At 35.3% G+C, this 22730-nt stretch overlaps 1 protein-coding gene across 1 annotated transcript in view; it reads left to right on the top strand.

Annotated features, from left to right (window-relative positions):
- Positions 1 to 22730, top strand: part of LOC121430703 (otoferlin-like) — a 108836-nt gene that overhangs the window by 82686 nt on the left and 3420 nt on the right. Inside the window, exons 42-52 of the mRNA XM_041628059.1 lie at positions 5123 to 5149; positions 5616 to 5747; positions 6038 to 6226; positions 7358 to 7449; positions 8577 to 8747; positions 9314 to 9468; positions 11492 to 11634; positions 12137 to 12324; positions 12791 to 13032; positions 13657 to 13826; positions 14413 to 14513. Coding sequence (XP_041483993.1) covers positions 5123 to 5149; positions 5616 to 5747; positions 6038 to 6226; positions 7358 to 7449; positions 8577 to 8747; positions 9314 to 9468; positions 11492 to 11634; positions 12137 to 12324; positions 12791 to 13032; positions 13657 to 13826; positions 14413 to 14513 — 1610 coding nt within the window. The remainder of the gene's footprint in view (positions 1 to 5122; positions 5150 to 5615; positions 5748 to 6037; positions 6227 to 7357; positions 7450 to 8576; positions 8748 to 9313; positions 9469 to 11491; positions 11635 to 12136; positions 12325 to 12790; positions 13033 to 13656; positions 13827 to 14412; positions 14514 to 22730) is intronic.

Here is a 22730-nt window from a genome sequence, read left to right on the forward strand (position 1 = left end):
ATGCATTTGTACCCATTTGGATGAGCTTTTTTTGTGTGCATTTTATGTTCTTCCTGCTACTTATGATCCTTAACACACTGTAGCTCTATCGCATGGTGTTTTGAACAATCTACTGAAAGCAAAAACATCTCCCATTAATTACTCAGTAGACCTATTACTTCAGAGAAAGGTATTAGAAAGATAATTTTGTTTTTTAAGCAATTCTTCTCACGGATTATAATACAATTATACATCTAAGACAGAGACCAATTGAGATACTGTGGTCAAGTTCTGGGATCACAAAAATAGATATACTTAAATTCATATAATTGCAAGTACATGTATGATATAGTACATGTCTTGATCAATGAGGTTGCCTGTTTATATAAGTGTGTGTTAACCAGGCCGGTGTGGGGGCCTCAGAAGCCCCCACCCCCCCCCCCCACGCTTCAATGACAAACAAAAGGTTGGAAAAAGGAAACACTCAAGAAATTGCAAAAAAAAACATAATATGATACATAAGAAATCAATCCAATATTGCAAGGTTTTTCACATAGAAACATCAATGAAGTTTCTACACCAAAAATTAGAAAATTTTGAGCTTTTAGGGAGTTACAAGAAAGAGTATGATTTTGCATACTAATTTTGCATAAGTTAGCATAATCAGTTAATAGCAATTTGCCTGAAATTGAAAAATATACAATTTTGTAGATTATATCCGAGACTACCTGTGTGTCAATTGATATCCAAAACTACCCTGGCCTAGATAGGGTTAAGTCAGTTAGTTCTTTGTGAAATACCCTTTTAGACTTGGCTCTCATAGATCAAACCTGAAAGGTATGTCACGGCCTTGCAGATATGATGAAGAAATATCAGACTGGATGGAGTATTTTTTTTTAAGATAAATTGCTTGCCGGTGCATTCATCAGGTGATCAGGGGAGTGAGTGTTTCATGGAACAAATATTCAGGGGTTTTCACTGGCAACTGTGCTCTTAGCATTAGCCAATTTTGGTAGCCTATAACAATGATTGGTGAGAATCACTATTTATTTCATTAAATACTCCCAAGACACCTTGTCCAATGTCTTTGCCATACTGTCATAAGTAGATTTTTGAAACATATTTATTCAAATCCAGATCTAATTCTATCAAGTTACATTTATGTCATTGCTTTCATGGTTATTTCCCATTTTATCAGACAAAGAGCTGATTTAGTGGTATTTTTTTTTATTTAAAGTAAACAAATCTTTCCCCTTATTCCCATAATATGCTTTTGGTTCTATTTCATATTTTCTGCCAAAATGTCATCTGCCAAATTTTTGTAAGTTTACACATACCGTGTTTAAACATTGACTCGGCTCGGGGGTTGAACACGAGAGCCGTGCTCAACACGGCAATTTTATGCTGTGTAAACGCGATCAGAGTGATCCGCGAGCCGTGTCGAACACGGCTTTATCGATCCTACAAAATCGAAGGTTTCAACCCGCGACCCGAGTCAGACTCGGCAATTTTTTCGTGTGTAAACAGAAAGCCGTGTCGAACTCTCTTGACCTAGGTCACTGCGCACGCTTTCACTTTTGGCATTGTTGTTGTTCGCACGGACAAGATTCGATTCCGGCGGTGAATTTCCCGCCTTTAATTTGCGACGTCATAATTCTTCCGTTCGAGATCCGCGAGCCGTGTTGAACTCGCCTTTTCATATGTACGTATGAACGCGATCTCTGATCCCTTCTTCGCAGTCTTCAACCCGGCTCGCGGATTCAACACGCGAGCTGAGTCAATGTGTAAACACGGTATAACTTGATCATGTTTAAGCAAGTTAACATTTACATGTAATCTGGAAAATGCCAGAAGCTTATAGATCTTAATCTATTAATGGAGCTTCCTTGCAATGGCTTTAATATGTATACTGTATGATGGCTTGTTTCATTTCTTAGAATTCTGATAGTAATAAAGCACATAACTTTGAAAGGTTGTTTCAAGGTCAAGTCCCTACCCCCCCCCCCCAAAAAAAAAGGTATATATATATTTTTCCCCCATTTATTCACTTATGATTAATTTGGATGTTCTGTTTGTTATTTCCTTATGTAATTTGTTTGTTTCTTATATTGTAAATATTTGTTTACAGGGCCCCTGGAAAACAGTACATGACTACTTATGGGGCTACTCTGTATAAATAAAGCGAAATAAATAATAAATGAATGAATAGAGAGAGATCACACAAGCAAAATGCTGAAAATTTTATCAAAATCGGATGTTTAAAAAGAAAGTTATTACATTTTAAATGTGCGCTAAGTTATCACAAAACAGTTACATGTATATACACAGCTCTGTCATAATTATGCCAAGGAGAGAGTTGACGGTGTCTCTCACTCACTATTTTGTTTTTTATTGTTTTGATTATACAATTTTTTAATTTTTAAGGATATGACAATAATGACCTTGACTGAACCACAAAATGATGAATACTCCAATTGTTCAGTTTATTTCACTTGACATTGAAGAGAAAATTAGAATATTTCATATTTCATGTAATACGAAAGAAATTATAGTTAGTGGGCAATTTCATGAGTCCATGTGCATATAATTGTTTTGTGAAATTAATTGAAAGTTTATAATATAACTGTTAGTTTACATCCAATTTCGATGAAATTTTCTGTGTAATGCTTGTTGCATTTTTCTCAATTTATTAAAATCAACTTTTTGTTGGGAAGGACTTGTCCTTAAAAGTTATTGCGCATGAAAAGATTACGGTGGTTTATTTATTACTTAACTGTGGTATTTTTAATAAATCGCAAGTTATTTTGATATGCAAAGATATTCAAATTAAAATATCATATTTGAAAGTTGGGCTTTAGGGAGAATGGTTTCATGTCTTTGGGGTCACAATAATCTGACTCTCATCTTTCAAACAGAAGGTTTGAAAAATTCACTCAACTAAATGCATCTTTTGGTAGTACTGTTAAGAATTGTATTTATGAGTATGTTGCTAAGTTCTTTGCATGGTAGAATTCTCTAAGCATGCAAGTCAGTATTCATAGTTTCTTTATATATGAAAGTGCATGGAGTTTGTGTGCATCATGAATTGATAATCATTCAGCATGCTTTTCATGCATTGTAGCAGCATCTTAAAATTCTTATCATTTTAGATATGTTGTACACACACAGGGTTTGTATAAATTTTCTCCATAAAATTGAGAACATATTTGTACTTTTACTAAAAGGCAAGTCCATTGCCACAACAAAGTTGATTCTATAAGATAGAGAAAAAAATCAAAAAAGTAAAATGCTGACAATTTTTTTTTATTTGTTTGTAAAATAAGAAGGTTATGTCATTTTAAAGTTTCATTTATTTCACACACTTTGTGCATACAACATTTTGCTTGTCAAAATGTGAAAATGTAAAATATCCAAACTTTCTTATTTCACATCCAGTGATAATGAAATATTCATTAATTGGTTTGAATTTTCTCTTTTCATTCAATTTTTTGCTGGGGTGGACTTGTCTTTGGTATAATCTCCTATGGAGCGTTTCATGAAGGGACCTGTCAAACCACTGGCGGATCCAGGGGGAGGGGGCACAGCCGGCCCGTGCCCCCCCCCCCCCTTGAGAGGCACAATTAACATTTATAATGTAAAAATGCCATTAAAACAGAAGGTGCCCCTCCCCCTTTGAAAGTGAAGACCTTTTTTTCCTTTTTCTTCTCTTGCTCATCCAATTTTTTCCTCAGGGAAAATGTGCCCCCCTTAAAGACCCTGACCGGTGTAAAAACAATCATATATTAAAAGAAAGGCAATGATTCATACAATACAAATATACCAAAAATATTCTATACATCTCCTTCCATTTTAAGAAATATTAGATAAAAATCAAAGAAACTGCTCCTCCAAAGTACGCTTCGATTGAGCACCACACGTCACCTGGAAAGGATGACGTCATGTTGTGTCTGGAGGGTTGCGATTCCATAGGTTTGTGTACAAAAGCATTCGGTATTTTCTTCCATTTCTATATTATGAATCCAATTTTTTTCCGTTTTCAGATGAAAATGGCACTCACAATTATTCACTGTTGAAATTGATGGAAACCTACAACTATTCACTGCCTTTTTTGTGACTTCTTTGTTTGGCTCTTATTGGGCCTAAATTGCTATGTCAGGAAAAGTTGTGATACATAATCTGAATGCAGATAGATTTGAAATCTACGCCAAATAAGCAGGAATTAAAATGTGGCAAAAACTAGTTCAAACCTGTAGATTTCATAATTTAAGCATGTAGGAAAAAATATATGTGATATCACTCTGTGATGGAAGTGAAGAAAATGAAATGCGTAATCTGGAAAGCAAAAAAATAACCCAGTTTTTCTGTGTACAAACCTATGGAATCGCGACGCTTCTTACACAACGTGACGTCACAGTCTCGAGGCATTTGAAAAGCACAATAAAGCCTATTTTCTAAGCCGGGTTCGAAGCCCGATAATTGGAATATTCTTAAGCAAAATACTCAGCTGGGAAGGGTGAAAATGAATAAAGCTCACAATGCTGTATTTAGTAGCTTATAAGCTTTCGATTGGTATATAATTTGTCAATTTCATTTTTGGGTCCGGTCTGGGTCTTTAAGAAAAATCCTGTATACGCACATGTAATAAGTCCTGCATTAAAATCAAGGAAATTAGTTGTCAGATCTGACATCTTGTAGGACAAAAATTTGATGAAACACTTCCTGATAATATGATTTTGGACTTTTTTTTCTACTGTCTTTTTGGACCAGAGATCTCTTTTGCAATACTGTGTGAAAAATAGATATACGCTGTACCAGCATCAATCAATTGTCTTGGTCTTTCCAGCAATTTATTTTTCTAGTAATTAAAATCTTCTAGGGCTTGGGGGAAAAGTGTACAATTATAGTTAAATTTGATGTCATATTTTCTCTGAAATAGGTTAGCACTGTTGATTACTGCTAATAACATATGAAATAATATTCGGAATGGACTATTGATATGTTTAGATCCTTTCTTATGGAATATTTTTCTATTATTAGATCATAAACATAATTGCTATTATTGAATTCTTCATCCAAACATTGACTAAAATTGATGTCGTTTTTCTCCTCTCTCCCATTTTTGGTGTCATTTTAATCCAAACAGGAGGATATAGATGTCTGTCTTATTCAGGTGAGATTTAAAACTTATTTGCTGTATTCCTGTTTTCTAAGATCATGGATAGTATGAAACGTCTCTTTTTTTTACAATCTTTAGCACAGTTCTAAGCTTAATTGCAATGAAATGCATGTAAATAAGACACAAACTACAAAGAGAAATTATTGCTGGTCAAGTCGGTGTAATATGGCAATGAGCTTGTGTCATTGAGAGATTCTTTTGTGTTGAACCCTGATGGGGGCTGGATATCAAAGTGACATCACTGCACCTTGTCTTGTCGTGTCTGTGCAGGAACGCCCTTAGCATCACACTTCCATGCACCCTATCGGTGCAGAAACGCCCTTGCGCAATGCCTTAATGCGTGCAACTAAGGGTGTTTCTGCGTGCACGTAATGCACAAAAATATGGTGCTAAGGGCATTCCTGCAACAACACAACGAACTGTTGATCAGTTAAGTTTCCTTGTTTCTTTCTTATATCAGTTTTACTCCACTGAGTTAGAGAATGTACCGGACTTCAGTGGATTCAAGGAATGGCTCCATACCTTTGAGCTTCTTCGAGGAAAGAATACCGGTGATGAGGACAGTGAGAGCAGAGTAGTTGGAAAGTTCAAGGTATGATCAAATCGTTGGCATTCATCCGAACTGTTGTATCAGTCAATTGTGGTAAAAAAATCTATTGTGATATTTTTGCAGAATTTGATAGTAGAAGCCCGAGTCTGTTCATAATTGAATTTCTAGGCAGCAGTTTATTATATTTTCTGAGATATGTATACTTTCACGGAGAAGCTGTACAAATTGTTGATAAAATGCGCAAATCCTATAGGACATGTGTACTCTAGCAAAGCAAACAACAGCTATGAATGGATTATCATTGAGTGATGATTTGTTTTGTATATCCACAGGGAGCATTGGCTTTGTACAAGTGGCCTCTACCTCCTGAGATTGAGGCAGACCCTACCAAGATGTTTGGAAAGCTGGATCCCAAGCTGGGGTACTTTCAGGGGCTACCTAAGAGTGATCCAATGGGTGTCCTAGTCCGCGTCTACATCATCAAGGCTATTGATCTACATCCTACTGATGTCAATGGAAAGGTTAGATACTAATTTGTAGTTTCATATCCATTCGAACTGTAAAATATCATTTGTGGAGCGTAGTGGCCCAGTGGATTAGTCTTCTGACTTTGAAACAGAGGGTCGTGGGTTCGAATCCCAGTCATGGCGTAATTTCCTTCAGCAATCATCCAAATTGTGCTGCCCCGACCCAGGTGAGATGAATGTGTACTGGCAGGAATTTATTCCTTGAAATGCCACCGCGCTGTAAAAAGCTGTGGGGCTAAAGCCAGGGTAATAATATCCAAATTATTTGTAAGCGCATAGGGACGTTGGGACACAATGTGATATGCGCTATATAAGAATTGCGTTATTATGATTATTGTTTTGGAAGAAATGGGGTCCCCTAAAGTAGTTTATGTACACATTTCTAGAGTGAGCCCCAGTCATGACATGTCAATCCAAGCTAGAAAAACAAAAATTACAACTTGGAAAAAAACATATATATATAATGTCTGCACCCTACGTAAGGGCAAAGTCTATGAATGGGTTTATTCCGTCATTACACATATAGACATAAAGACGAAGGTAGAGGGCGTTAAGGCGCATTACGAACATTGAAAGAAGACAAAAAATTGCCTTAAACACAAATGTAGAGAAAGAAATATATGTATATATTGTGTGAAAGAAATGGATGAAGAGAACAAATGGAAAAATTGGTGATGCCGAAAAAATGTCTCTGCCGGGAATCAAACCCGGGCCCCCAACTTTGAAAGCCGGTGCCTTATTCACTAGACCACAGAGATGGGTTATTGGCTAGGGCAACCCCGACCCGATTGACCGTCAGATAGACAGATTTATGACACCATACCAATTATAATTTCCTTTGTCGGGTGAAATTGAGTTTTGAACAATGACAAGCCGCCATGCCGACGAATAAATGTGAGATATATTTAGTCATTGCTTCTTCTGGGCAAAATCAAATAGCATATATTTCTATTCAAAGACAGAGAAAGGGAGAGAAGACAAAGAAAGAGAGAAGATGGAAAAAGAGAGACTATTGTAGCTCTATCAAGCAAATGTCAATCAAAAGGTCAAATAATCAACATTGCCTGACTCTAAGCCTACCCTTCAACTTTCTTCATGATGTAACTATCACTTTTTTTATTTCAGGCTGATCCATACGTCCAACTTCTCTTAGGGAAACACAAGACCAATGACAAAGAGAACTATATCTCCAAGAATCTTAATCCTACATTTGGCAAGTAAGTAGAGCATTACTGAACTGAGATGAAAAATTAAAGTAATTGTGACTTTCCACCTTTAAACAACATGAGGAGTGTTCAAAATGATTATTTGTTGGCCAACCAGCGTGCTGAAAGTCAGACTTAGCATTTGCTTGGATGCATGGATGTCTCTTGTCAACCATTTTACCACAAAAAGGCGAACCTGTCCAAGAAAGCATTTATTCTGATTGGCTGTACAAAGGTGCTCTGATTTCTATGCCGCTTGACATGTGACTAATGCCTGGTGCAAAGTGATTACAGTATATGTGCTTGTTAATAACCTCATTTACATATTTCTTCTGATTTGCTCATAAGAACTAAGGTGAAATTCAACCCCTTTCCATATAGTTCAGTTTCAATGCAGCTTGGCATGTGGGTAGTGTCGGCTACAAGCGTTTCTCATACAAAGTAATGATGGAATATGTGTATGTTAAAGACCTCATTTGCATATTTCTTCTGATTGGCTAGTAAGAACGAAGGTGAACTTCAACCCCTTTCTGTTTCAAAGTCCAGAGACTATTGCTCTGAGCAATGATGCTTCACAATTTATTGCTTCACAAATTATTGTATAATTACGTGGCCTTGGGGCTAGCTGACTAGTCCATGGCCTTGTCCTTGGCCTTGTCCTTGGTCTTGGATGTGTGTAGTCCTAATCCTAGAGGCCCTAGCCTTCATGTTTAGACCTTGTGTAGTGTTTTTGAAGTAACATAAGAGCCAATGTAGACAGCAGATATAATGAAATTCAGTCTTGGCCTCTCTGAGTCCTGTTTGATGTCTGATTCAATATTGCACATTTAGGTTTGGCTTCAATCAAGCACGATGGTGACCTAAATATCTTAACTGTTCATGCACAACATTACTTTAAATACATTATAGTTGCGTTAATCATTGTTTACACAACGCTTGCAAAACTGAATCTGACAAACTCTGAAAGATGAGATGTCAATATTTTCTATTCCTACTTCTCTTAATTATCCTTGAGCCTTGTCTTTAATTTTTACTTTCCATAGATTTCCTTCATCATTATGTCATTGCACCTGAACACTGTGGAGTGGATTAATGCATTATAGATCATTATTTATCATGCTTACATTTTTTTTCTTAAGGTGTTATGAGTTTGAGGCTACCTTTCCCATGGAATCCAAGCTAGCTGTTCAGATCTATGACTGGGATTTGATAGGATCAGATGATCTTATCGGTGAAACTACCATTGATCTTGAGAATCGATATTACAGCAAGCATCGAGCAACATGCGGTATATCAAAAGAATTTGCTCTGTAAGTATCCATTGAAAATCCATCCATCTTGGTTTATATCGCGGAATCACAAGATCAGGAAACAATTACTGAATCTTTTATGGCATGAGTTGACATTGACTCTGTACAATCTGCCATTAAAAAATCATTTAGGAACAGATTGTTGCTGAGCTGAGGATTGATGTTAATAATAATAATACATGTGTTTTGTATAGCGCACTTTCCATCTTGATTAGATGCTCAAGGTGCTTCAGAGTAGAACAAACAAAATTATTTACATATAATACATGTCTGAACAATAAGTCAATGTCTATCAAAAAGCATTCTTTTGGGTTGCCCTTGAAGGTGGTCACTGAAGTCTGGGTTTTCAAACTCTGTGGAAGAGAATTCCAAAGGATTGATGATGAGTGATGATATAGCTAACCTTGTTTTGCCTAAAAAGAGTTTTTTTATTGGAAACAGTAGACTGTTCTAAAAGATAATATGAGGTTGCCACAATTTCCATATTTATACAGTGCAGCTTTGTCATTGTTGTCGTCTTCATCGTCATCATTGTCATAATCATCACCATCATCATGTCATTTCAGGTATGGATACAACAATTGGCGTGATCCTCAGAAGCCTCATCAAATCTTAACCAGATTGTGTAGGGAACATAAGATTGAACTGCGTTTCTCTCCGGGTCGAGCTGAAGTGGGAGATAAGATCTACTACGGAGAACAGTTCATCGATGATGAAGGGGGTAGGTCATGAAAACTTTCATAATTCAATCCAAAGAAAACTTGACATTGCTTTGGCATTATTTCAAACAATCATAGTTGGTTCATTGGTTAGTTCATACTTGACAGTAAAATCTGTTTCAGCGTCTAATTGTCTGAAAAGACAACAAGTACCGTTTCCCTTCAAAACTTTCTCTAAAAATGTGTAATGAAAATAAAACGACTGTCACATGGTACGCATAATACAAAATAAGGATATGAGACACATGCCATTTACGAGCTCCACAAGTCAAATTTAATCATAGTTAATTCCAAATACTTCTACAACTATCAGTATAAGTGTGGGATTCAAGGTATTAACAATCCCGAGATAAAATTGAACACATGAGTACTAATTGTAATTCCTCATTACTATGACTACACTCCAAGTTCTAAATGATAATTGAACACTTGAGTTACTATTTGTAAGTCCTCACTACCATGACTACACTCCAAGTTCTAAATGATAATTGAACACTTGAGTTACTATTTGTAAGTCCTCACTACCATGACTACACTCCAATTTCTAAGTGACAATTCTCTTAGAAATATTGATCCGTCAGAAAATATGAGTAGTGGACCTGTACTGTCCACATATCTCACTGACCATCCTCTCTAAACTCACAATCCTCTTAATTCAACTATGGATGTGGATCAGAAATACCCACAGGTTCCATGCAGAGAGTCAATAAACTCCCAAACTACACTGTACAATCCGACTAAACACAAGTTGTAATGGTTTCACTGGCCATGTAATACATCTTGCCAATATAATAGCATTTGGGACATATAACTTGTTGACAAAACTTATCACTGGCTTCGTTATCAATTTCAAAAGTGTGAAGTAGTGAATCTCGCAAATAGAGTCATTGTTCATCAGTTTAATTTGAATCGATACAGCTCACCATGATGTGATGAAAGTTCAACTAGTGACAGTGTCCACTCTACGACGCCATGTACTTTGGTTCGAATGTTCGAATGTTGCTTGACCAATCTTCATGGACATTTGGAAGAAGGACACAGCGGCGTTTTCAAAATCCCAAGCTCTGAGTAATGTGCCATCTAAAGTACAAAACAATTAAAGGCACAAACAAATATATACTATGTGTTCTCTTCGAAGTAAACGACAATTAAAAGTCATTTCTTTTACAGCACTCAAACTAGATGAAAATAATCTTTCTGTAGAAAATCTCCTTTGTTTGATAGAATTTTGATTTACCTTATTATTTTATCGGGCTTCCACCATTTTCAATGCCCAATTAAACTTTTATAGAATACATCGCTTTACAAAGTTACATTTCTTAGTAGTAACAATATCACAATAATCACTCACCGATGGTCGTGTAGGGGACAAACTTGGAAATTAAAGTGTCAAGAAGACCTTTCAACGAAAAGTGCCATCTTCTGGCTTTCAAAAAAATTATCACCAGAAAAATAGTCCAGCCATCTCTGGGCTAGAACTCGTAATGCACACCTCTGCACACCAAGACAGATTCATAGGGTGTGTCTTCTCACTACTCTCCTAATACAGCAGCAACGGCTATCTATCTACATACATAGGCTAATATAAAAGAGTCATGCAAAACATGTGTAAGGTTCATTAACAATTGTTAATGCCATACCACTTTCCTTTTCATTGCTAGGCAAAAGGCATTACACACAATACAACTAGCACTCTATTGAACACCAGGCACCTGGATTGATCACTCAACCATCAATGGCACATTCTCCCCTCCTCTCTTTCTCTCTATCATTCTTTCTATCTTTCTTTCTATCTATCTATTTCTTTCTATCTATCTATTTCTCTCTTAATACCTTTTATGTTTCAAACTACACACCTCATTTTAGGGGTTTTAATATATATACAAATTAAATCAATAATGATGAATTCTTGCATTTTCCAAACGTGACAACGACCTACCTTTGTCAGTTTTTGTACAGGTTTGACTTTGAATTTTACCATTGTTTACATTAATTTGTGACTATTTGCTTTTTGATGATTTACAGGAAACAGTAAGCCGACCGATGACCTGACCTCACTGGAAGCCCTTCTTCACTGGGATGAAATCCCTGAGGTAGGGTGTAAGCTGGTCCCAGAACATGTAGAAACAAGGTCGCTCTATCATCCAGATAAACCAGGAATTGAACAGGTGAGTATGATGATGATGATGATGGTGATGATGGTGATGATGGTGATGATGATGACGACAATGATGACGATGATGACGATGGTGATGATGATGATGATGGTGATAACGATGATGATGCTGATGATGATGATGATGTGATGATGGTGATGATATCCCTGAGGTTGAGTGTAATCTGGTATCAGAACATGTAGAGTCAAGGTCACTGTCACCCAGATAAATCAGGAATTGAACAGGTGAGTATGATGATAGAGGTGGTTGTGGTAGTGGTGGTGATGATGATGGTGGTAATGATGATGATGATGATTAAAATGATGATGGTGATTAAAATGATGATGATGATGGTGATGGTGATGATGATGATGATGATGGTGATTGTGATAATGATGGCTTACAATTGGCATACACTCATTCCTGTACCAATAATTAGCTTATAGTTCACTTAGGTTGATGATGTCAGTAGAATTGGTTTTCATTATAACTTTCTTGTTCCTTTCCCATGCAGGGTAAAGTTGAGATGTGGGTTGATATGTTCCCCATGGACATGCCTCTACCGGGTGCGCCAGTCGACATCTCACCTCGTAAACCCAAACGTTACGAGCTACGGGTCATCATCTGGAACACTGATGATGTCGTCCTTGAGGATGACTCTCTCTTGACAGGCGAGAAGATGAGTGACATCTATGTAAAAGGGTAAGTTGAAGGCAATAATACTGTAGGTTAATTTGTGTGTTGAAAGGTAGTTTTGGTGTTAGGATTGACCTAAAAAATATTGCTCATTTCCAGTTATATGTGTTTGAAGCTCTCGCCGAATGCCTTCTTCTAAACCAAACTTGGAAACAGATAAGTGATAGCTATATATCTAAAAGGGTGAGATGATAAGAATTTATATCAGTAACTAGTATTGAAATGGACATACTGAAGCTTTTCGACATGCACTCATTTGGCACGACAGAATCATGCCAATCCGGGAACCAAAAATCGTGCAAGTGTCCTTGCAGCATTAAAAGAGGTATATAACTGGTGTTCATTTAATCTGGTCTCAAAATTGCTTTGACGAAGATAGATCTTTGACATTTTGAAGGTCATCACGTGTTAGTTTACCAAGCATTAGAGTGAACGTTGATATCTTGTTTAATCATGTATTGATTAATTACAGATGGTTACTTGGGCCAAGCACTGACAACCAATCAACAGACGTCCACTACCGCTCCTTGACCGGTGAGGGTAACTTCAACTGGAGATTCATCTTCCAGTTTGATTACCTAGCTGCTGAAGAGAAGATGGTCATCAAAAAGAAAGAATCGGCATTCTCCATTGATGAGACGGAGTACAAGGTCCCGCCAAGATTGACGCTTCAAGTTTGGGACGCCGATCATTTCTCAGCTGATGATTTTCTTGGTAGGATATTAAACAGTGAAAGAATTTCATTATCAAAAGGCCCCAATGGCAAGGGCTTAGGGGCCACAAAAGTTTCTTGACCAAGAGTAAAGAAGAGAGAGAGAAAGAAAAGAAAAAAAGGGTGAAATGTGATATTGAATATTTTATATTATGTCAAATTTTATCACACAATCAGAACCTCATTTTTAAAAAGTTCAAATATTAGCTTGGTTGCTTTGCTTTTTTGCTACATGTTCTTTTTAGAAATTTTCCCAGATACGCCATGCTTCACTTTCTCAACCCTTTTTTTTTACATTTCACCACTGATATGGGTCATATAGTCTTGAAGTCTGTGACCATTTATTGCCAATTTGACAATCTTGTTATGAACTGGACTTTTCTCGTCATTGTGCTTTACAACATTTGTATGCCAATGTGGCGAATATGATTATGAATTTAACCCTGCAGCCAAGAATAAGAAGGATGCGGTTTATCAATAAACCGCATCATGTCTTTTCCTACTGGGAAGTTTTCCGGGATTCTGAATACTTACGCATCTAATACCGTTAACGATTCTCTATAGAAACACGCCGTTTGTTATTCGGTGAGTCATCCTTACACTGGTTCTTATCTCTTTGTTTAAAGGATCCGTGTCTCTGGATCTGAACCGGTTTCCCCGTGGTGCCAAAACAGCTAAGAAGTGTTCCATTGAGTCACATCGAGCCATGAGTATGATGTCAATCTTCAAGCTTAAGAGAACCAAGGGATGGTGGCCTTTCATAGCTAAGTCTGAAAAGGAAGGAGAAGAATTGACGGTAAGGATATACTTCACTCTCACCACTCTGCAACTAAATTTTCATAAAATTTTTATCATCTCCACTTAACAAAAGGGCTGTAGTGTGGCAATTCTTTGCACTTTCTTCCACCTGTGTTCTTGTCATGTATTCAACAGTTGATAAACCTGTTTTACTGCTCTTCCCAGTCTAGGATATTTGGAGTAAAATTTTAAAGCTGATGGAAAAGAATTACTCTTTCTTTGGTTTTGTAGCCAACCCTCCTCCGCCTATACTTTATTCAGCAGTTAACCCTTTTCATTCGTAATTCACTCCAATGCACACTGTGCCGTGCGAACTTGGCATTTTACGCTTCAACAAACAATCCATTGTTTCCCTCCCTGAAAATAATTTAGCACTGAAGGGTTCATGGCCCAGCACACAAAGAGTTAAAGTTTTTTTATATTATATATATCTTAAAACCAAACATGCTGCTAATTCAAACATTTATTCTTTAGGAGCTACATTGATCATCCCCATAGGTGAACCACAAATATACTATGGTTTAAATTATCATGACGCCTTTGTTAATATAGGCATTGAAAATGTTTTGCCTCCTTTTGTCCAGGGCAAAGTCGAGGCTGAGATGGCGCTGTTGACTGAAGAGGAAGCGGAGAAGAGTCCCGCTGGAAAGGCTCGTGAGGAACCAGACCCACTCCCAAAACCAAAGTATGTGCAATTTTCAGTCATTTATATACATGTTCAAATTTAATCTATTATTAATCTGTATATTAGATGAGCACACACTGAAGTCCTTTCAGTTTGCTTATTATTACAAATAACCCTTATTATTGTGCCCATTTAAAAGAGATTCACAACTGTTGTACATGTAACTTTGTCATTATGGCAACTACCATGGCAACCTTGATTTCCATTGGCTGCTGAGTCCTGTTGCCATGCTAGTTGCTATAACAGCAAAGTTAAAACGGTTGTAACTCTTTATGAAACATGGCCCCTGAAATTCTACTCTCAATATTTTGGTGAATAGGCATTTTCATGAAGTATGTACATGTCCATCTGATGCCCTATATGTGGGACCTTCCTCGAACGATTTGTCATTGTCCTCTAGTTTACATGAAAGGAAGTGAAAATCTCAGAGTATCACGATTTCAGCAGTTCATGCAGTGTAATAAAAATTGAGAAGAATGGGGTCGGACAAACACAATGGATGAGTATTTCATGAAATTGCCTACATGTTAATTCAATAGTTCTATTAATGGTGAAAAAAGATAACATTTCTGTTTGTAGAAGGAACAAGTTTTTCTACTATCTATTGGAATATCTTTGTCTCCTCACTATTGAAATAGGAAACAATGGTTGAAAGCAATCGTCTGTGGTCCTCCTTAATCTTTAACATCAAAATTGTTGATGAATATCAGAAACTTAATCATTATTTGTTTTAAAGAGAGAGAAGGGAATAAAAAAGGAGAGACTAGGAATACTTTGCGAAAGATGTCGGCCCTGACTAAGTTGTCAGCTCTGACAAATTTCAATGTAATCCTTGGTTTTGATTGGCTGAGAACCTCTAGTGTTTGACTGTTACTATGGTAACTGTCAGAGGATGACAACTTGTCAGTGCTGACAAGCTTTTCTTGAACAGGTGCCTCAGTTTTGCAAAATAGTGAGATGTGAATGAATTTTGTAAGGTGTGAAATATGGGGTGATATGAGAGGCTTATTTGGGGATAAAAGGCAAGATAAGACATCAGTGAGCACCCAGGATGGACAGAGAACTAGAGAAATGACTATCAAGAATCTACCAGGCAGGATATCCAGTCTCCCTCTCTTCATAACATTGAGTAACATTATTGTGAATGTACATGCAGCTGAGCACATTGATTTGGACCGAATCAAGCATTTGGAAGGCAAACTGTGAAATTTACTGAATTACTATCAATGGCTTCCGTCTTTATTACTACTTCAAAGGCTTCTAGAGACATGTTATGACAAAGCTTAGCGATCAGGCTGAACAAGATTTTATGTAATAGATACAATTGCCTGGCTTCCAAAGGCTGTCAATGAAATTCTTAAAAGTTAATGGTCTTGATGTCTTCAATTTTTGATAAAGAATGAGTGAGTTCTGATGCCCCTTATGTGACCAAGTCTTAATTATGTGGCAGCGTTGGGATTTTCAGCCGATATCAGTGTAGCTTTCAAAGATTAATGTTGGTACAAAGCTATTAGATAATAGTAAAAATCTTGTTCCAGATTGCACAAGATGGAGGTATACACTACAGGTAACCACGAATTTGGCCTTGCTTAAAAATTGACCTGTTTTCCCTAAAAAGTATTTATTTTATTTCTAATGATTCTACTTTGATAATAGTAAAATATTAATGTTATATGTGGTTTATTATCCGTGTTTTGTTGTATCATGTGATGTTCTTCCTGTCTTTGTTGTGTTTCTTTCTCATAACCTTTTGACATCATTGCATACAATTTCCATAATTCTAACTAACAGCAAAGAAATAAATCTCCTTCAGACATGTTATCACATTCGCTGGTATTTCTAATAAAAGAAATTCATATTCATTATCAAAATCCTTTCTCGCTGTCTTTGTGTTTCTTCATCATAACCATTTCCATTTGACATTAATGTAAATTATTTGTTTAATGCTTATTAACAGTAAAAAATATCTCTTCCATACATTTTTCAGTCTATATTTGCTGCTAATTGTAATCTGATTGTATTTCCCAAGAAAGTTGCTGCTAGGATTTGATTTAAAAGATTTATAAAACTTATCAGTATGTATTCATTCTTTTCTATAGTGCACCAATTTTCACACTATTTTTTTTTTATTTATTACCCATTGGCTTGTATTTTTATACGAATCTTTCATGATAAACGACTAACTCATTGATATTTTCTTTGTACCTTTTTTTCTCATCTGCCCTGCAATTTTCATTTTTCTATGCCTATTTCTTATAAGCCCATTACTACTAATCTACTACTTCTACATCTACTACTTTTCTATAATCTCCTATATCTACTTCTACCTCTATACTACAAATAATACTACATGTAATGCTTCTAAATCTCCTAATTCTACATCTACTCCTATCTCTACTACTTCTACATGTCCTACTTCTACATCTACTACTTCTACATCTACTACTTCTAAAACTACTACTTCTTCAACAACTACTTCTTCAACTACTACTTCTTCAACTACTACTTCTACATCTACTTCTACATCTACTTCTACATCTACTTCTACATCTACTACTTCTACATCTACTACTTCTACATCTACTACTTCTACATCTACTTCTACATCTACTACTTCTACATCTACTACTTCTACATCTACTACTTCTACATCTACTTCTACATCTACTTCTACATCTACTTCTACGTCTACTACTTCTACATCTACTACTTCTACATCTACTACTTCTACATCTACTACTTCTACATCTACTACTTCTACATCTACTTCTACATCTACTTCTACATCTACTTCTACATCTACTACTTCTACATCTACTACTTCTACATCTACTTCTACATCTACTTCTACATCTACTACTTCTACATCTACTACTTCTACATCTACATCTACTTCTACATCTACTTCTACGTCTACTACTTCTACATCTACTACTTCTACATCTACTACTTCTACATCTACTACTTCTACATCTACTACTTCTACATCTACTTCTACATCTACTTCTACATCTACTACTTCTACATCTACTACTTCTACATCTACTACTTCTACATCTACTACTTCTACATCTACTACTTCTACATCTACTACTTCTACATCTACTTCTACATCTACTTCTACGTCTACTACTTCTACATCTACTACTTCTACATCTACTACTTCTACATCTACTACTTCTACATCTACTTCTACATCTACTACTTCTACTTCTACATCTACTTCTACATCTACTACTTCTGCATCTACTACTTCTACATCTACTTCTACATCTACTTCTACGTCTACTACTTCATCTACTACTTCTACATCTACTACTTCTACATCTACTACTTCTACATCTACTACATCTACATCTACTTCTACATCTACTTCTTCATCTACTTCTACATCTACTACTTCTACATCTACTTCTACGTCTACTTCTACATCTACTACTTCTACATCTACTACTTCTACATCTACTTCTACATCTACTTCTACATCTACTTCTACATCTACTACTTCTACATCTACTTCTACATCTACTTCTACGTCTACTACTTCTACATCTACTACTTCTACATCTACTACTTCTACATCTACTACTTCTACATCTACTTCTACATCTACTTCTACATCTACTTCTACATCTGCTACTTCTTAATTTACTACTTCTTCATCTACTACTTCTGAATTTACGACTTCTACATCTACTACGTCTACTACTTCTATATCTACTACTAAATATAATATCTATCTCTTCTGGGTATGTGTCTTCTCTTGCATTGATATTTCATTCATTTTTTTCATTGTACCAAAATTCCTTTTTAATTTCACATGGCTCTTATGGTTATCTTGCATGCATTCTGCTTGCCTCACTGCTAAACCTCTTCATCTCGCACCACCCCCCCCCCCCATACTACTAACAGTCGTCCGGATACATCATTCCGATGGTTCTTGAATCCCTTCCTAACCCTGAGATACATCATCTGGAGAAGATTCAAATGGTACATCATCAACGGAATCATCCTCCTCCTCATCATCATACTCATTGTCCTCTTTGTCTACAACATGCCAGGCTACACGGCCAAGAAGATCATCGGCGCCTAAATTTTCATTCTGGCGTGGCAATTTCTGAATATTTTTAGTTAAAACCAAAGGGACGAAAGGACCCCTTCCTCAGGCTGCTCTTAGAGAAAACTAAGATTTTGAAGAGAGTACAGAACACCGTCCTCCTCCCCCTCCCCCCCCCCCCCCCTCCGTCACATCCATGCTTCCATTTCATATCTATAATTTGCCTTGCTTGATATTTTATTTTGTTTTTGTGATATAATCCACTAATTTTAAAGTTAAATCCCACAAACAACTTTTCACTATCAATCGTCACATGTTATTATAGACAAATTACCAGTAATGGGGAATGCAGAAAAAGCGCCCTCATAGTGGAATTTCTTCTAAATGATGCAGCGCAGACTTTTGACAAGTTGTCTAACTTTGTACATTGTACCTCTCCGATACTAATTCTAACTTCTGTAGTTGTCATTTTCACTGTTATCACGTAGATCATGTAAAACACGTGTCATGTATATCCCTTGTATGTTATTGTTGATTCCATATGTCTTTTATCCCAAGCTTCAATAATCCTTTCATTTAGTTTTGCGATTCATCTTCATATAATTAACACTGCAATTTGTATCTTAAAATGTTTATTCTAATTTGAATTCTTTGATCCGTTTGTATATGTTTTGAAGTGATTATTTTTTATTCTGTTAAGTTTGGGTTCTGTATAAGTATTTCAAATATTCTCTGATGTTCTTATAAGATTCTATAATATTGTCTTTATCCACACTTGGGCATTATAATGAAAAGTGTACATCTGATGTCATGTGGTATACCTTCCTAAAATTATTTCTCTGTGTTTTCTAGTTATGAAATTCAAAAGTTGTAATGCTCGCAAATTAGGGTCCATCAAATAATTCCATGAGTTTACAAAGTGTAACTTGTTTTCTATTAGTTATTGTCATCTATTTCCTTTTCTGCGTGTTTGAATTATTCCATAAGAATGTTTCAATAAGTTGAGTGCAATTATGTGAAGTCTTCATGCATTAAATGTTGCTGTGTTTGGCAAGACATTGTAATATTTTCAATCATAATGCCAGATGTAACCTTTGTTTATAAATACAAGTAACATCAAGATACATGAGTAGGCCAGTGAGCTCTTGTGTGCTGAAATCAAGTATTAAGATAAGAGTGATGATGTGTGATCTTCATTATGTGAATACATTGGACTGAATTACTTATTTGATCTTCTTTTTTTATTGCGTTTACTTGTTGGAAGTTATATGTTCCTACCACTTTGAGAGTTTTTGTATCAATTACACACATGAAAATAAAACAAAGTGCTTGTAAAGTCCATTGCCAATTACTGATATTAGATTGTAAGAATTAATTGCCAATGTAGTCATAGTGCAATATCGTCTTGCCCGTAAACCAACTTGTATTAATTAAGCATTTGTGGACTTGCAACTCAGTATTTTGTTTGGTAACTTATATTACCATCTTATTACTTCAGCATTATTTATGTACATGTATATCTAAATTCTCTATAAACAATAGCAATATTTGATATCCAGTTTATTGTATATTTGTATCCTTGCTAATTAGGGATAACTGTCAACATTGTCGATATAATTCAAAGAAGCATTAATTTTCTTCCATTTCAGAAATTCATACAAAAATCAGTTTATCATGAAGAATAATGATTTAACAAAATAAATATTGAATTGATATCCTTATTTATTCAGTATATTTAGGTCTGTTGAAATATATATTATATGAAGAATTAGGTGTATACAACTTTATGAAAGAGATTGTTTGATGAGATTTATACTATAATGAGACATATATTTAAATGTTTCATCTTAAAATTATATTCAATCACTAAATTCTATTTGATAATATTGTATTATATGTTTATAAGATATATTTATGTCATTACATTTATTAGCTTATTTTATTATAAAATGACAACTAAATCATTTTGTTTTAATGTGAGTCATATTAACTCTATCCTTTTAATAATGAGATATAAACACTACACACAAGAGAAATGAATCGGGTATGAAAAAAAATTGCTTAATAATACGTAACAAAATTGCTTAATAATATGTTAAATGTATTCATATAATTTCATGGGAGAGGTTTACAGTACACCACGTGTAAAGCCCTGGATGGAATGAGATAAGAATACTCTTGCTACTACTCCATTTGCCGACTCAATCCAGCCTTCTCTCACCTATTCAAGCCTGTCTACTTCTCAGCTTTTCACTTTTTCTGGTTTACAGTCCTTTTAAGGACTGTACTCATTTTCAAAAATAATTCTCTACTTTAAATCTCCACTTACTTGCCTTTCCATTTCATCTCCATTTCTATCAACTTTTCTTATCTCGGTCCCTCCAGGACTTCACTCATGGTGTACCGTAAACCTCTTCCTGGATTGCTCATACCACCATCCAAACCTTCAAACATCATCTGATATTCATATTTGAAGAGAATGTTGGGGGGTAATAAAAGAAATTGTTTCTTCAATTCAATGACCATTTTCTACAACCGGTTAAAAACACATTAAAGAAATTATAACAATATGTTGTATACTTCACCATAAATCTCCCTAGGAATACAGGGGTCTGAAAGTAGTGGGATTTTATGAATCACAAAGAAAGGGCTATGGAGTATTATTTGAATACATTTGTGCTTATTGGGTTACCTGAAAAAGTACATCCTTTCCTTAATGATATTCAAATCATAAACACGCATGAAACATTGTATATAAAATAGTATATATTGTGCTGAAAGAAATGTTGTTCTGAAGACTATCTTCCAATTACTATTTAAGTGCCTGCTGTCTGCAGAGTTAATTTAATTTGATTTTTCAGTGTCTGATATCATTGCATTGGTGCAAGAATGCCCTTAGTTCCATGCATATATTAATTGCATAAGGACATTAGAAGATGTGATGAGCAAAGAGTGTGCTAAGGTCATTATTTGCACCAAGTTAATTCTTGTATGTTATAAGCAAGTCCATGTTTCCTTTACTGTCATTTCCTAGATTAAAATTAATGTCTGTGACTAAACTATACTTGTTTGTAAATGTGTTATCATTCACTTATTCAACAATTAATCTTGAGTTATGAGTGGAATTTCATTTTAAATCTAGTGCCTTTTTTTAATTAAAATTGCTTGTATTATCTTTCTCCAAATTTCATTGAATTTCTATTTTTAGTTGTGACTTTCTCTGTTTTTATTTTTGCGCCTGAAGATGATTTGAAAATTGAGGAGTTCTTTTTGTGAGCTTTGCTGTTTTAACAATGAATGTGGATTTTGAATGAAATTTAGATTTGAGTATGTGTCTTTCTGTATGTTATTGTCTTATTGTTTTTGTCTTATTGTGGATTTGAATATATGTAGATCATGAATATGATCACCCAGAACTGATACATTGTGTTCATTATATACATTCTTTGAATGAATTATTTAGATTGGAATATTGTTGCTCTTACTTTTTTTTACTTAAACACTCGCAAAGATTTTTTTTTCGCATTCTTATTTTTTTATGGATGCTCTTGAAAGTAAGTTTAACATTATTATACTTTCAATTTGAAGATGTGTCTAACTTTTTATCTCCATTTTTTCTCTCCTGAAATTCCCCTTTTCCCTCCCCTATATAACTATCTATTTTCTGATATTAATCAAATCCTCTATGCTTGTTGGTATTTGGTATTGTGCGGATATATTTCTTCTGTTTGTTGGTATTTGGTATTGTGCGGATATATTTCTACTGTTTATTGGTATTTGGTATTGTGTGGATATAATTCTACTGTTTATTGGTATTTGTTATTGTGCGGATATATTTCTATGTTTGTTGGTATTTGGTACCGTGCGAATATATATCATGGTTGATTGACTTTTCTTTTTGCCAATGATTTTGATTTTTTCTTGCTTTTTCACCCATTTCATTTTTGTTGTTTGTGCTATGATAATCAATGCTATGTTATTTGCTCATATGAAACTAAACCCAATATCATGCCATTGTTTCTTTTATATTCACATTGGTCAATTCTATTGACCGATATTGTTAATCCATATTCACCCTCCCCCCTCTCATTTGTCTGTGATGTGCTGGTTATTTTTAATCTTCATATTTTCATAATTGTTTTGCTATTTTGGCTTCATCC

This window comes from Lytechinus variegatus, chromosome 17, assembly GCF_018143015.1.
Source record: "Lytechinus variegatus isolate NC3 chromosome 17, Lvar_3.0, whole genome shotgun sequence".
Taxonomy (NCBI): Eukaryota; Metazoa; Echinodermata; class Echinoidea; order Temnopleuroida; family Toxopneustidae; genus Lytechinus; species Lytechinus variegatus.